General features: G+C 38.7%; 1 protein-coding gene across 1 annotated transcript in view; it reads left to right on the top strand.

Moving 5' to 3' along the window:
* Window positions 1-302: 302 nt before the first annotated feature.
* Window positions 303-14,795, top strand: part of TBC1D15 (TBC1 domain family, member 15) — a gene marked incomplete at its 5' end in the record, with an annotated part of 48,816 nt that continues 34,323 nt past the window's right edge. Inside the window, one exon of the mRNA XM_010003080.1 lies at window positions 303-406. Coding sequence (XP_010001382.1) covers window positions 303-406 — 104 coding nt within the window. The remainder of the gene's footprint in view (window positions 407-14,795) is intronic.

Genomic DNA, 14,795 nt, shown 5'->3' with positions numbered 1-14,795 from the left:
TTTTTTTAACATAATGTTCTTTATGGGTGAGTAGATCTAGCTTTTGAAGTCACTAACTCCTGAACACCTGAGCATCTTAGGTCTCCCTTAGTCAACAAGAGCTGCCAGATGTTTGGTGGTCTAGGAAGAAGGTTAAGCATGTTCTTGCAGCTATGCCATGTGATACCCAAGTATTTATTTTTGCATAATAAATAGGAGAACCAGTCTTGCTGAACTTTCTCTGTGCATGTAACTCAGATTAAGATCTTAGTCTGGTGTAAAAATGCAGTGAAATGTCATCTGATACATTTCTTCCTTTACAGGAATGATAGAAACTGCCCAAGTGGATGAAAGAGCAAGAGGCAATGGTTCCAGTCAGTCAGGAACAGCAAGGCGAGGTGTACAGATCATTGATGATGAGCCTCAAGTACAGAGCAGTGGAGGGTGCTGTTCTTCTGGATAATTATAAAACTGTGTATCACTGCCCTCTCAATATGAAGACTGCCATATTCCAAGTCACATATTCTTTACCAATGGAGTAATAGAATTAACAGTATTTAAAAATAATCACTTGTAACACTGCAGAGACCCTAAGTGCTAAACTAGTGGCATCTGTGACCAGAGAGTTGGCGTTTTCTACAGTGGTTAACAAAGCAATTACCAATGGCCTTTTTACATATTTTTTCTTTAATGAGGAATAAAATGCATGTAGAAAAGACCTACTTAAAGGCTTCATTTATATTCTTTTAAATCAGATCATTATTTAATAACTTATATACATTGTTGTTGGAATGGTATATGTTTTTGCAGCTCTTTGTATTTTGTGGTAGATTGAATTGTATCACTTCTAAAATGCAAATTGATTTTTTTAAATTAGCAGATATCTGAAGTAATATTTTTGCAGGGCCTCCACAAGCCTATAATTGTCAACTACTTTGATATATTCTGTTCATCCTGTATGCCAAGCTGGTAAAATACATTGTAAATTATGTATTAAATATTTTATCTGCTTTTACAGTTGCAGGTGCAGAAATATGTACATCAGTCTTGTCAGTGATTGTGAAGTGACTAAGTCAGTGAAAGATGCAAGCTTTTCATGTGTATTGTTGAATTACTCATTCTATTCCCCTTACCTGAAAACAGCTTTAATTTGACACATTCATAGCTACAGCATTTTTTAAGTCTTTTCTGGCAAGCAGCAGTATTTAGAACACCCTGTTAGTGGGAAGCAAATGCTTCCTTAGAGGGCTGTTTAGCATTGAGGTGTTTGGCTCCCAGCAAAGTGACTGGCACATAATTTGTCTTGCCTCTGCTGTACTTGGGCCTCTCAGAATATCCCCAGAAAGTCAAAGAAACTTTAGCCCTTATCTATCTGGTAGGCAGTAAACCAGATGTGTGAGAAACTCTTAAGCTGCATTAATACATTTGTGTCCCAAGACAGCATTATGAACTATTAACAAGTGTAATGGTTTTTTCCCCTGTATTGCTGGGCTTGAGTGAACAAATGAATTAACATTAACTAGAACTGCTTTTGATTTGGAGTGATTAAGTGGAAGATATGAACCTTGCCAGATGTAATTGTAGCTTTGGGGATGCAGACAGAACTGAACTTAACTCATGACTTGCTCTTTCTCTTGTGAAGCATTTTGAAGTCCACAAGTTTTGGAAGGAGGGTTTTCAGAAACAGTGTATAAACTGTTATCACAAAGAAACACAAATGGTGGTAGCTGAAACTTTAAAATGTTTTGTGCTCTGACTTTTTTTTACTTAAGTTGTCATGCTTGGAAAAACAGTAAAGGTGATGTCTATGACAAAATAGAATATTCCTTGGCCTTCCTTTTTCTGAAGGGTAGAATTAGTATTGCATATGAATGCATTGAATGGTGTGGATATGTTCTGATGCACAAAAGGAATAGTAGTAGGTAATCACTCTGACATGTAAGATGTGTGTTGTCTTCAATCTGATTTTTATTTTCTCTGAAATAATAGATGGCTTTGATACAGACTGGTTGTGGTGCATTTTTTCCTGTTCTGCCTAAACCATGGTGCAGATATTTTCTCTTAAGTGAGCATTGCTGTGCTCTTCTGACATGGTTGTATGCATGATGGAAAAATGTGGTTTGCCTATGCTAGTGAAGATAAGTTTTCTTAACTGCACAGAGCTTTGGTGTGAATCTAAAATTCATGGTTATATGTGTGTATATGTAGCAATGCCATTAAGTTAATGTTCCCATATCTAACTTAGGTGAGTCTTGGCTAAGTTTTAAAACAGGTCAGTTTGATTTAGAAGTAGTACCTTCAAATCCATCTAGTTAGATGAAGGTCAGTTTTGCAAGTGATACAATATTGATATGAGGAGTGAAATTGGTAAGACTATGTTTAAGACTAGCATCTCCTCATAATAGGAGTTCCATATTTTTTTATGCCAATTTCATTTTTTGCAGAAACTGGAAAAATCAACCCAACCTCAGGTAGACTTGATAAGCAGATGAGTTGTGAGGGCTTACCTACACCAGAGTATGTGTTCTCTCCAGAGCAGAGCTTTCTCCACTTCATTGAAGGGGAAAGATGCAATTCTGGTCTGGAAATTAATACTGGGTATTTACCCAAAATAATGTTATGTTTGACTACTTTGAATTGGAAACCATGTGTAGAATGTTTTTCTACCTGCAGCTGAAGAGTTTTTCTGAAGCTTGTGATAGGGGCAGTCTGTGTGAATTCTGCCAATTAAAGAGCTAACAAAGCCATGTTACTAATTCAAGTCTCTTACTAAAGAGAATTAACTAAAACAAATAATACTGAAAACTTAGCAAGGGATAAGGAAACTTACAGTTTGTAGGTTCTGGTTGCTATTAGCAAAATGTTTGTGTTTTTTTTTTTTAAATTCTCATTCTTAGTGAAGGTAAGCATGAAAAACATTCTGGAAGCCTTCATGTGTAAGCTGCAGGTGGGATTTTATTTATGGTACTTAAAGCCTGTGCTTAGCAGGGCATCATATTACCTTACAAAAGAAGTATTACCTTCATGAAGTTTGGGGGATTTGGTTTCAGAGACAGGAGTAAAATTATTTATGGATTGTTGAGACTGATTAACATTGATTTTTAGCTGTTGATTGTTAGCAGCCAAAATAAAATAGTTCCAGGAAAAAGCATCTTTACTGAAGATATTTAGTGTTTGCATTAAATATATTGGAAAACACAACTTGGTTTTCTATACCTGAGCAGGATCTTCCTTGCATAACCTGGTCATTAGTACTGTGTGGCTTGGCTTTCAAGAGTCTTAGATTTGCTGGGATCTATTTAGATTACCTGATTAGAATGTCTTGGAGAAAATGGATTTCTTGTTTCTAACCTCTTTGCTGAAAGCAAGTAAGATAATTTTTTATTCTTCTGAGAAGAGTGCAAGAGAACAATTATATCTGTATTTAATAAGTACCTCTATTGTGGGATAAATAATACCAGTCAGACACTTGCTACAGCACGTAAGTCAACTTTGAGCCCACTTCCCTCTGAGTAAATCTTGATAAAGTTGAGTGAGTTAGACTTTTTTATTGTAAATGAGTGCAAATACGTTTGAAAAACAACTTAAGTGCTTGCTTAGTCTTGATGTGGCTGCTATGAATATATATGAAACTTTTATCACTTCCTGAAATAAAATCTAGCAAACCAAAGTCCAAAAACTTTAATGCAGCAGTGTGTATCTCTATTAGGACTTATTTATAGACACTGACTTACTGCACTTAGACTATAGTTTAGAAGTTATAAAAGAGCAAATAGACTGATATAGACAAGGAAACACTAATAAATTCAGATGTGTAGTACTTGGAGATGAGACTAACTAGCTGTAAAAGTTCAGGATGATTTTGTCTGGTTTGCAGTGAATTCACATGATTCTAAGATTGGGCCATCCAGTGTCCTGCTGATTTTGGTCTCTTGAGGCAGTTAAGTAATGGAGTGTTGCCTTGAAAAGCATGATGACATGCTTTTCTTTGATGTCCACACATTGTGGACAGGCATTCTTGCTTACAACCACATTAAAAAATATTTCAGTCCTTTTTATCCTGCAACTTTTATTGTTCTTGGTTTATAACTTCTATCTCTGCCTACAGCTCTTGAAGAAACCTAGTAATTCATCTTCCACTTTAGATTTGAAACCACATGAAAAGAGCTTTGTAAAAAGGTATTGAGGTCATGGAAGCTGGTTGGAGCTCAAAAGGAATTCTCTGAGCGTGTTGGATGCTATCAGAAAAAAAGTTTAAAGAAGGTAAGAGGAATGGGAGCCCTGCCTGAAGACAAACAGAGGTCAGGAATCTCAACCTGAAAGTAGTTAAGAGGTGTGTATAGTATAGTATGGGTATAAGAGAGTTGGAGCCAGACAATTCTGTGTTATATTTCTCCTTTTCGTGGAAGGAAAAGTAGAAAGGCAGGTTGGAAATAATGACAGTGCTGGTAGTCAGCTGCTGAGTGAGATGCTAAGTTAACGATTTCTTGGTGAAGTTGCTAGCATGTGTTCTCAGTAATGGTAGTTGCCTAATACAGAGTTTTACTTCCCAGGTTGTTTTTCCTTCTGTGAAGCATCAGTTTTGCCTCACTAAAGGAAGTGCAACTGACTTTGAACAGGCTTTCAGACACAATAATAACCTACTTAACATTTGACTAGATTATGCTAATTTGTGTCTTTTACAGTTAACTGACTTCATTAATTTACATCAAAGCTTAGTTGTTTTTTTTTTCCTGAGAAATCAGGAAATGTATCTCAATGAGGGTTAGTTTTGCATTCTGCCCAATACCAGGATTTTTTTCTCTGTGATGTTGCTGTCTATTGAATTCAGATGTTTTCTATCAAATGATAGCAATGTGTACTCTTCCTTCTGCTGTTTTTGGAGTTGTTAATGGTCACTGTATTGAGTAGAATGAGATGAAGAAAAGATTTTGAGAGTTATGGAAAACCTGGTATGTTGAACTGGCTTGAAAAGTAAGAATCTGTGAAACTTGACATTTTGACAAAGGTATTCTCTCCAAGATAAATGAAAATATTTTGGATTGAAAAAAGTTTTACTGTAATGTGATTAAAATGATAAATTGCTCTACTGCCAAAATGAAAATTTATTTCAAGCTGATCTCTTTTGATTCTTTATTTTTTTCCAAGACTTAATTTTACCAAAACTGGTCAAAACTTTCAACTGATGGACATGTTCTACAGCCCAAAAATAATGTCTGTGGGACATTATGAGCTGTGGACTCATTCATATTCCACTGGACAATTTGGAGCTTTGATTGTATTTATTCAATACCAGGATGTTGAAAGATAGACTGCAAAATTAGCTTCCCTCTACTGCTCTGTGCATGCAGGCAAGCAGTGTGACATAATGCAGCTGCAGAGTGAATGTGAGGAGAGGGGCTTCTGTCCATTTATTTCTGCTTGTTAGCTGCACTGATCCTCATTGTTAGTGAATTACTACTGTAGGAAACTTTCTGTGTTGGAGAACCCCCTGGACATGGAAGGAAAACATATGTTCTCTCCTTGCTTCTCTAGCTCTTCTAGACAGTGATAGGTACTATAGCAGCAGCACCCACTTCCTCACAGTTTGAGAATATTGTTTTTTTCTTATAAGGAGCTTTTCTTAGTTTTTGACAAGTTATTTTTTTCAGTCTATCTAGTCTTACTGATCTCTTGCAGGGAGTTTTAATACTTCATTATAGGTCACTCAGAAGCAATGCAATTTGACAGTATGACAGCAAAAGATGAGTAGCAGGACTGCAACAAACTTCCACAGTAATTGGTCATATCCTGCCTCCAAACCAGTGAAGAGAGAATATTGGAAGTTTAATGGTGAGGCCTTGCTACCTCTGACTCCTAATTCTTGGATATTGGAAGTGACTTAGGAGAAATCTAAGTTGAGAGGATTGGAGAGTGGGACTACTTTTTAATTTGTTGCCAAGTCATTGATACCCTTGACAGATCCAAACTCAAGTAATATCTCTTTTTAACTGTTGAAACCAATAAATTGCAAACCTTTCTTCAAGATAACCATTGCTGTGTTCTGAAAGGTCAGCAAATTTGGGACTTGGTGGAAGAGAACAAGTAGTTTCTCACTACAGAAAACTTAAACTGCCTAATCAGGTTTTTCTTAGCAGACAGAGAAAAGCACTTGACACCTGAAGTTTTAAGTGCTGTCAGTGCTATTTGATCGTACAGGCATAACGATTGCCTTGATCTAATTTTTTTCATCAGATAAGCTCAATCAGGCTCAATCAAATAGAGCACTTTTCTTTGAACCCTGAGAGAATGTTAGCAGGACAAAGGCCAACACTGAAAGGACACAGCATTTTTAATATTGGGTATCCTGACATTGTCAAATGATGTAGGAATACTCTATTTGACATTTGCAGATAAAAGGTTTTGGAAAAAAACCAAATTATACCTATCAGAGGCTTCACAAACATTAACTTTCCCAGAGCATTGCTGCAGTTGGAGTTCTTAAATGCATCTTTACAGTATTTTATATACCAATGCATTTACATGATGTTTGTTCTGTGATAAATTAATTCCAAATGATCAGTCAACTCAGGAAACAACTTCTTTAGCATGACTGCAATTCTATCTATATTAGAAGAGAAAAGGCATGTAAGTGGGAATGGATCAATACAAAGGGGGAAAAAATATATTGAAATATATTGAAAATCAATAAAGAAAACAACTGGGAATTCTTGTTACTGTCACATCTGAACATTCTCTTATTTTAGTAAGTCATAGAATTTGAAACTTAATGAGAAGTCTGTAGTAAAGTGACCCTGAAAATTACTGGAGGTTCAGGGCAGGGGCCTGGCTTACAAGGATTTGATAAAAACAGACTGTAGGTTTTTAATGTTACAAATACAGTAACAAATATCTGAACTTATCTGAGTATAATGTGATGTAGGATGCCAAAGCAGGCTCAGTGAGGTTACTTTACTTTATGCTAGCATATACCTCAGGGACTAGTGTGAGCTGGGACCCATTGAAATGCAGCTTTGATTCTCAAAACTGGTCTTTGGTAGCCCAGAACTGTTGATGGAACCAAAGCTCAAGACTTAAGAGTTTTCTGCCAATCTTGTGTTTGTATTGTACTGATATCCTGTCTCCACAGTGAATGTTTGTGTGTGCTTCCCCAGTGAAAACTGTTGTTCAGCTGATGCTGTGGATTTGAACTGGATGGACATGAGTGAAAACAGCAATCAACAGGAAAAGCAAGGCAAGATAAGGGGCCTTGGTACAATACCTGCTTTAGCTGTTCTTAGCCCTTCCACTTGAACTTCTGAAAAGTCAGTAGCTATATCCTACTGTCTTTGTGTCAGAATTTGCATTTCCTATTGGGTGAGAATTTTTTGGTCAAGAAACTAAATATTAAGAGCTTTTTAGAGTAAGTGTAGTTCCTTAACAGAGTCTTTCCAGAGCCTATCAGCATCTCATTAAAGGGGCTATAATTAAATTATGAGGAGCAAGTGTGCTGCCTGGAGTTAAACCCTGCAATCAGAGTCCTATGGTGAAATGTTTCAAATAGAAAGAGGCTGCAGTGTCCAACATACTTCTTTTTGCCAGTCTAGTCTCCCATTGTTTTGAGGCAAAGAGTAATAGCAAAACAATCCTCAACCATAAGGTATGCCCATACTGGTTAGAGAAGTTGGTTTGAGGCTTAAAATGATGCTAAATTGCACTTTGATTTGAGCCCTCAAGGTTACTTGGCCATCCTTTCAGTATGGGAATAGTGCAGTGCTCAGTACCATGGGACACTGATACTTTTTCAGGGACTCGACAATTTCAGCTTGGGAAGCAGAGCAATCCATGAAGAGGCTTATGATGGCAATTTGAGAGAAGGAAGGAAGTATTGACTACCTCCACCCTAAAACAATTGTTCTGTTAGTTTCCTGCTCTTTCCAGGAAATGTTGCCTGTTGATGGTGTTGTAATGCACCTGTAGAAGTGATGGGATTACTACTATTTGTCCTTGCTTTCTGAGTTCCTAGTTCTGGTAATACTAGTCTATGCCAGTCAGCAAACAACAGATCAGTTTGTTTAGTCATCACTCTTGGATAGCTTCCAACTAGCCTCTGTGGCAGCTGATGCAATCGTGCATCTCTCCTTGCATGACAAATGCAGAACATTTCATGTTGCTATCTGCTCTGCTTTTATAATAACAATAATAAATTCTTGTCCCCCTGAGAGAACAAAGCTATTGTGAACTCATAATAATTTGTACCAACTATAATGTTTTCTTATGACAAATCTTGTATGTTTTGGGTTGTTTCATATTCTGGAATTCTGTTAATACTTGATATGCATAGATAAGAAAATACCAAGTTCACAAGAACTCACAGCTGTGGTTATGGATATATAAAGTGTGACATAATGCAAATATTTGAAGAAAACCTATTGTCCAGTGTACTGCCTTTGTGTCTTGTTACATCTCCATGCCTTCACACTCTAAATACAAATAAATTCTGGTGGGGAAAGGGAATTCCTTTTAATTTTAGTCTCTGTGTACACAATTGCTTTGTCCCTTTGTCCCTTGCCTAACCTTGTGGCAGAAGGCAGCGAAGTGTGGAACATTACTATACCTGCATGTTCTACTTGTGCAGGTTAGGGTGTTGGGTTTTTTTTGTTTTCCTAGATTAACTGGTTAGAAAGGCTATAAAATCTTAATTTCTCAGTTTCTATATTGCATTAGAGACAATTAGTGAGTAGAGAAGATCCTAATTTGTCCCAGAAGCTACATTTTTACTGGTGAATAAATTAGACCAGGATGCATAAGGAGCTCTAGCCTTGAGAGCAAATAGCATAGTGCAGCTTTCATCCAGGTGGCAAGTCCTCTTCTGTCCTTTAGATCATGTTTACATGGTGCCTGCCTGGAGTGACTGTGTCCTTAAACTGCGTCTAGGTATTAGTCTATGAGAAACCTAAATGTTATGGGCCATAGTTACATAAAAGAGCATGCTAATGATAAAACATCAAGGCCAACTGTAGATCAGTACCCCAGGCTAACTTGTTTGACTTGAGTAGATGCAGCCAGAGCCTGATCTCTCTCAACTGTGGTGTAGGACAAAGGGTTCTTTCTTCACCCTTTCCTCTTGTATGTGGAAATGAGCATGTGACAGCTAAATCCTGAGATATCTCCTGTATAATCTATAATAAAACTCTTGCTGAGGACTAGTACCTCATAGAATATGAGCAATTCAAGGGAAGCCTGCTCTGCAGCTTCCCTTGGTTTCCTGCAGTACCAGAGTCCAGGACAATGCCTCATTCACTATCTGTGATCTGTGACAAACTGGAGTAGCCTCAAAAAATTGTGGGTTGCATCTGTCAAAGGAAAGCATAGAATATACCTATTTCCTGTGAGCACAAGGTTGAAGGGAAAGATATTTTTTGCAATATTTATCTCTGTTCTCTGCTGTGGGGTTTTTGTTTGTACAAATTAAGCCTGTGATGGAAAGACTTGACAGAATCTGTGGTTGTCTTGTGCTTGCCGGGCTTTCATGTGGTTGAGCATGGGGGCAGCTGATACTTCTGAATACAGGAATGGATCTTGGATCTCTGCTGTGTGAACAACAATAGCAGCTGTTGCAGTTCTTGGCATAGCAATAATAGCTACATTTTGCAGCTGTGACAGCAACAAACCACAGGAAAGCCAGGAACAATTTTTGGCTGCCCAATTAGTGCTGGCTGGGGTGTTTTGACTACCTTTTTGTGGCAGAGGTTTTCTTGTTGGAGCAGATGGCTACTTAAAATCTAATCAAGAGTGTCTCCAAGCTAAAGATACCTTGTTGTGTATCCATCTGTGTAGCGTGCAAAGGGTTGGACTTTAGCACAGAGCTACAGAATGCCCCACTGTTGTCTTGACAGAAGGGAGAGGAACCTGCTTGCACCATGTCACCCTGTGGAACTTGGTGTGTATCATTCATGTGCGTAAACTGAAATAATGTAAGACACCATTACAGGCTGGGGGTCGACTGGTTGGAAAGCAGCTTTGCAGAGACAAAGTTGACTGAGTTAGCAAAGAAGGCCACGTAAGGGGGTGTAATTCAGTGGGACTAATACCTGCATTGAGAAGCTATGTTTGGGAGTAGTGGATGAGTCCCAAGGATTGGGGTGGTCCTAAGGCCAGCTAAGAAACAAATCTATTTAATTTTAATGCTTTAAATAGATTACAAGTTGAAGATTAGCCCTTTGCCCTGTTGGAATGACAGTATTCCAAATACTTTACACACAGATAGTCTGGTACTGCATATTCTAGTGTTTTCCAACGGAATTCTATTAACTTTGCAAATGCAAGCATTAACTGAAGCCCAGCAGTAATAGGAATGGGATTTATCTTTTAATTCTTTACGTAGTGGATAGCTCTTTCAGGTAATGCTGTGCTCTCTCCTGTTCTGCTTGCAAAATAGGCCTGAAACTTTCATTTTGGATGTGCTTCACAGCCTTTGAAGGCTATCTTTTCTTCTGTTATGGTGTTTCTTGGGAAAATCCTGGTAATCAAACTTTAAAATATCTTTATTTAAATATATATGTTATGTTTCTAACCATTCTTCCATTGGCATACAATGTTTCTCTGTAAAGCTATTTTTCAGAATTACTTATGTAGCTTTTGTAGTGTACCTGTGTATTTGCAAAATGATCTGCATTTACATTTTAAAGTCTATGTTTGAAGAGCGCAGGATCTTACTCTCTTAATTCTAATCTCTTCCTTTTCAACTGCTGTTGAGTAGGGCTGCATACAACTCTAGATCCAAAGATCAGGAATGTTTTAAATTTAAGGTTTTAGTCAGGTCATTGTTTTTCCATGTGTTTTGCTCAAGGCTTATCCAGAACTCCATGATGCTTCTATAAGCATTCAGGCTTCATTGAGCTTAAGGAATATTCAAGTACTTGCTTTTAAAATCGCACCTGTCTTACACATTTTGTTTTCTCCTAGTCTAGTATCTAAAGCCCCAGCTTCTGTTTTCCTTAAGGAATAATGAAAGATAATTGTCTCTTTGGTCAGGGTTTTGAGCTGCAACTCCCTGCTACAAGCACTGATTATCTTACATAGGTCTGGCAAAAATAACCAGTCCGAACAAATATTTATCTAGATTAAAATGTTAAAGAAAATCAGTCTAGAAATAATTCACCATTTCCTGGATATTTCATAGCTCCATCTCTTTCAGAAATTTATTCTGAGTTTCTCTATCAGCCTGTTCCCTGCTAAATGATACTCTTCTCCTGTCCTTCTGAAGAGCACTTTTGCCAGTATTTACAGTCATAGTTCCATGTTTGGCAAAGAAACTCTGATTTTGTGTATAGATGGATAAACTCATTGTGTTAAAACCCTTCTTCCCTCACAAACTATTTCTCACTGCTTAGATGGTGTGTAGTCTGCACCTTAGTATTCTCCAATTCCCACTCTGCACTTCTATTCTTATTGAGTGACTGTACAATCAAATATGGGAATGCTGGAAGCTTAAGGGGAAATGCACAGAGGAGCACAGGTTAACATTCAGTGAGCCTGCAGACACACTAGCTGTTAAATGGCATGTTTTTAGTGATGGAAACACAAAGTAGAATCTTTTAGTGCTAGTATTACCATAGTACCTTAAGAATCTCATAAAAGAACAAGATCCTGCTGTGCTAGATTCTTTAGTTAGGTCTGTAACTTGGGTAAATAAGCAAATCTGAATTGTAGTCTCAAATTGTTTTTCCCTTAAATGACCAGATTAAAGCAGCCATTCACTCTCATTTGGGTCAGAATGAAGAAGATTTTTCAGCTGTCCTCTGTGGAGAAAATGGAAAATACTTGTCTTGCTCAGAGCAGGATCTTCTGTGCCAGGATATCACACTGAGCATAACTCCAGCCTCCCACACATTGGTTCTGGTCCCTCCTTTCATCTGAGAATTGTGCTTCCTAGCTGCTGGCAGGGTGCTGCTGCAGTTGTGTTTCTGAACCTGCCAAGAGGTCATACGCTCTGTCACAGCACAAAAGTGACCCTGACCCAACTACTAAATTAGTCCAGCTTTGAGTAGCAAAGTGGACCAGATGATGTACAAAAGTTCCTTCCAACCTAAATTATTTTATGGCTATGTGAAAATTAAAGACCCTATTCAGTCCCACTGATGAAGAATTGGTAAGAAACAACATGTGGATGCAGACAGGCAGAACAGACAAGGAAGCAATGAGACAATGTAGTGGTCAGCACCGTGGGGGGGCGGGTATTAGTTCATCAGCCATCTACTCAATACCAAGTTTGGGGGTACACTTCCTAGTAAAGGGAGGACAGGACTTGAAGAGTAATGAGACAGCTTGATGTGCTTCTAAGGGAGTTTTTGACCTGCAGGGAGGTCAGATTAAGGAAAAAGCCTTCAACACAACTTCTTGCATGAACATTTTACAAATAATAGGCAGAAGCTAGCAATGAGTTGACCTCATGTGGAAGTTGGCCCTTTGGCAATTAGGCAGATGTAATCTTCCTCATAATAAGGAAGGCTGTTTTATGTTGGGCCCTAGAGAAGGGTGAGAGTTGGTAGATAGAAAGGAGGAGCTAGATGAGAGGGTTGAAGTGGTAAGGGATAGATTAATGACCTTTGCAAAAGCATTCTGTAGGAGTCCGAACAGATCAAAGTGGTGTCAGGGACTGTCAGGAAAGAGAGCGTTACAAGAAAAAAATGCTTAGCTCTTTGGATAGACAAGAAAAAGCTATGCTTTGGAGGTGTTGTACAAGAAAAAAAAAATCTGGAAGAGAGAATCCAGAGAGATGTCTAAGATGAAGGCATCAATCAAACTGTAGGCCTTGGATACAGATGGGTATTGATACTGAAGAGAGATGGGTGCCAAGAGAGTCTGGAGGAGGGTAAAACCATCTTGCCTGTTAGCTGCCTGAATATGATAACAGTATTATTTGCAGCAGGAGTAACGACTGCAGTAGAAATAAAATGGTGACTTATTAGATAGATATTTATTGACACAATTACCTACAAAAAAGGGAGTATTTAATTGAGTATGCTAATGATCAAGTCTAAGAGAGGAGAACTAGAAGAGGGCAGTCATGCTAGTGAAAAGGGTAGACTTCAAGGAGTTCATTGTAGATGAACAAAGGCTGATGAAGTTGAAATGGAAATGAAATTCTGAGTTTCTCCTAGGAAAGATACTTTGAAATAAACCTTGACAGAGCAGTTTTAGCAGAATGCTAGAATGAGAGTACGTGACGGAGCTAAGTGAAGGAAGTCCCCAGCACTTATTGCAGACTTTGGGGATCTGAAAGATGAAAAGGAAGGAGATTACACATGGGTGTGTAACTAACATATGATTATAATGCAAGGAGAAATAAAGGAGTGATGAGAAAGGGAAAGGATGAAAATTAACACATGGGAGACCAAACAAGATGAAAACTTTGTGGGTTGTGGGAGACAGCAAATGATTATTTCACCTCTCAAAGCAATTAATTTACGGTGCTACATTTTTAATGTGCAGTCTTCTTCCTTTTATTCACCTTAATGGTCAGTTGTACTATTACTCAATTTAAATGAAATACCATAACTATTGTCAATTTTTTCTACGCTCATAGAAACTTCCAGACCCAGATATTACTACAAAGACTTGGGTTCAAACTGCACTTGGATTATATTTTTGTCCATGTTTTTATGCAGAAAGTCACAACAGACTCTCACAACTTTGAAGACAATCACTATTTGTCTTGAGACTAGCAAATCTGGTTTTCCATGGTAAAATAGAGACTGTGAGTGTTAATCCAGCCAAATGAGTTTTTGAGAAATCAAAAGCTAATTAGGATGATTTCTTTTTTTAGGCAGAGAAAAAAAGACTAAATTACTTTTGTGCCTTCCAAGTAGCCTGAGAGCATCTCATTCATCTCTTTCAAAATAAACAATATTTAAGGTTATGCAATTTGCTCAAAATATTTTATTGTAAGGTGTTGGAATGTAACAAATGTCTTAAAATCTTGTAAGGAGGATGAAATGTTGCAGACATTAAGTGAAACCTATTTCTATTTTTTTTTCCTAATTAAGTAATACCATGCATTGTATGCTTTTCTGAGAGCAATCACAACCTGTTGACATCCACGTAGTTTCTTTCAGAGTTTATGAATCTGCACACATATGGAGGCTGAACATTTGGTAACACTGATGAGATTGTCATTAACGTTTGCCTTTACGCCGTGACGAATATAAACGTTACGTGTTGGAAGCCAAAGGAACCTCATCTTGCGAGAGTGGTGTATTTTTCACTAACACTAAAAATCTAGTCCATGGGTATCAAGGCAGTGAACGGTGCCCACGGGCCAGCTCTTTCCTTTATATTTACTCTGTGCAACACTAGGAAGAAAACAACTACAGAGAATAATAATGCTACGTGTGTATTACATCAGATTTTCAGCAGCCCTCAAAGTGTAACTACAGTTCCAGAGGCCTCAGGAAAAGCTGAGGAGGAAAGTGAGGAAAAAAAACCCAAAACCCATCCTTTTCTCGCCTTGCTGCCACACTTGCAGGATCCCGCGGGGTCACTGCAGCTCTCACCGTCCCGGGGGCCGGTCCCGCGGCTCCCCCGCTGGACGCCTCGTCCTTCCCGCCTCCTCCCGCACGTCTCTCCCAAAGCTCTGCCGGGGAAAGCGGCAGCGCAGGGACGGGCGGCGGGGCCCGGCCCACGGGCAGGGACCTGCGCGGGAGGGACGCGAGAGGAGCGAAGAGGCCGAGCAGGAAGAGCGCGGCCCTTGGGGGGGAGGAAACCCGAGCAGCACCGGCACCGCCTCCCGCCCGCCCCCAGTGCGCCTGCGCGGCCCGGCCCGGCGGTGCTGA

This window comes from Chaetura pelagica, unplaced genomic scaffold, assembly GCF_000747805.2.
Source record: "Chaetura pelagica isolate M959 unplaced genomic scaffold, ChaPel_1.0 scaffold288, whole genome shotgun sequence".
In the NCBI taxonomy this organism is placed as follows: Eukaryota; Metazoa; Chordata; class Aves; order Apodiformes; family Apodidae; genus Chaetura; species Chaetura pelagica.
Note: the sequence above shows the minus strand (reverse complement) of the source record. Positions and strands in the feature narration are given on the sequence as shown.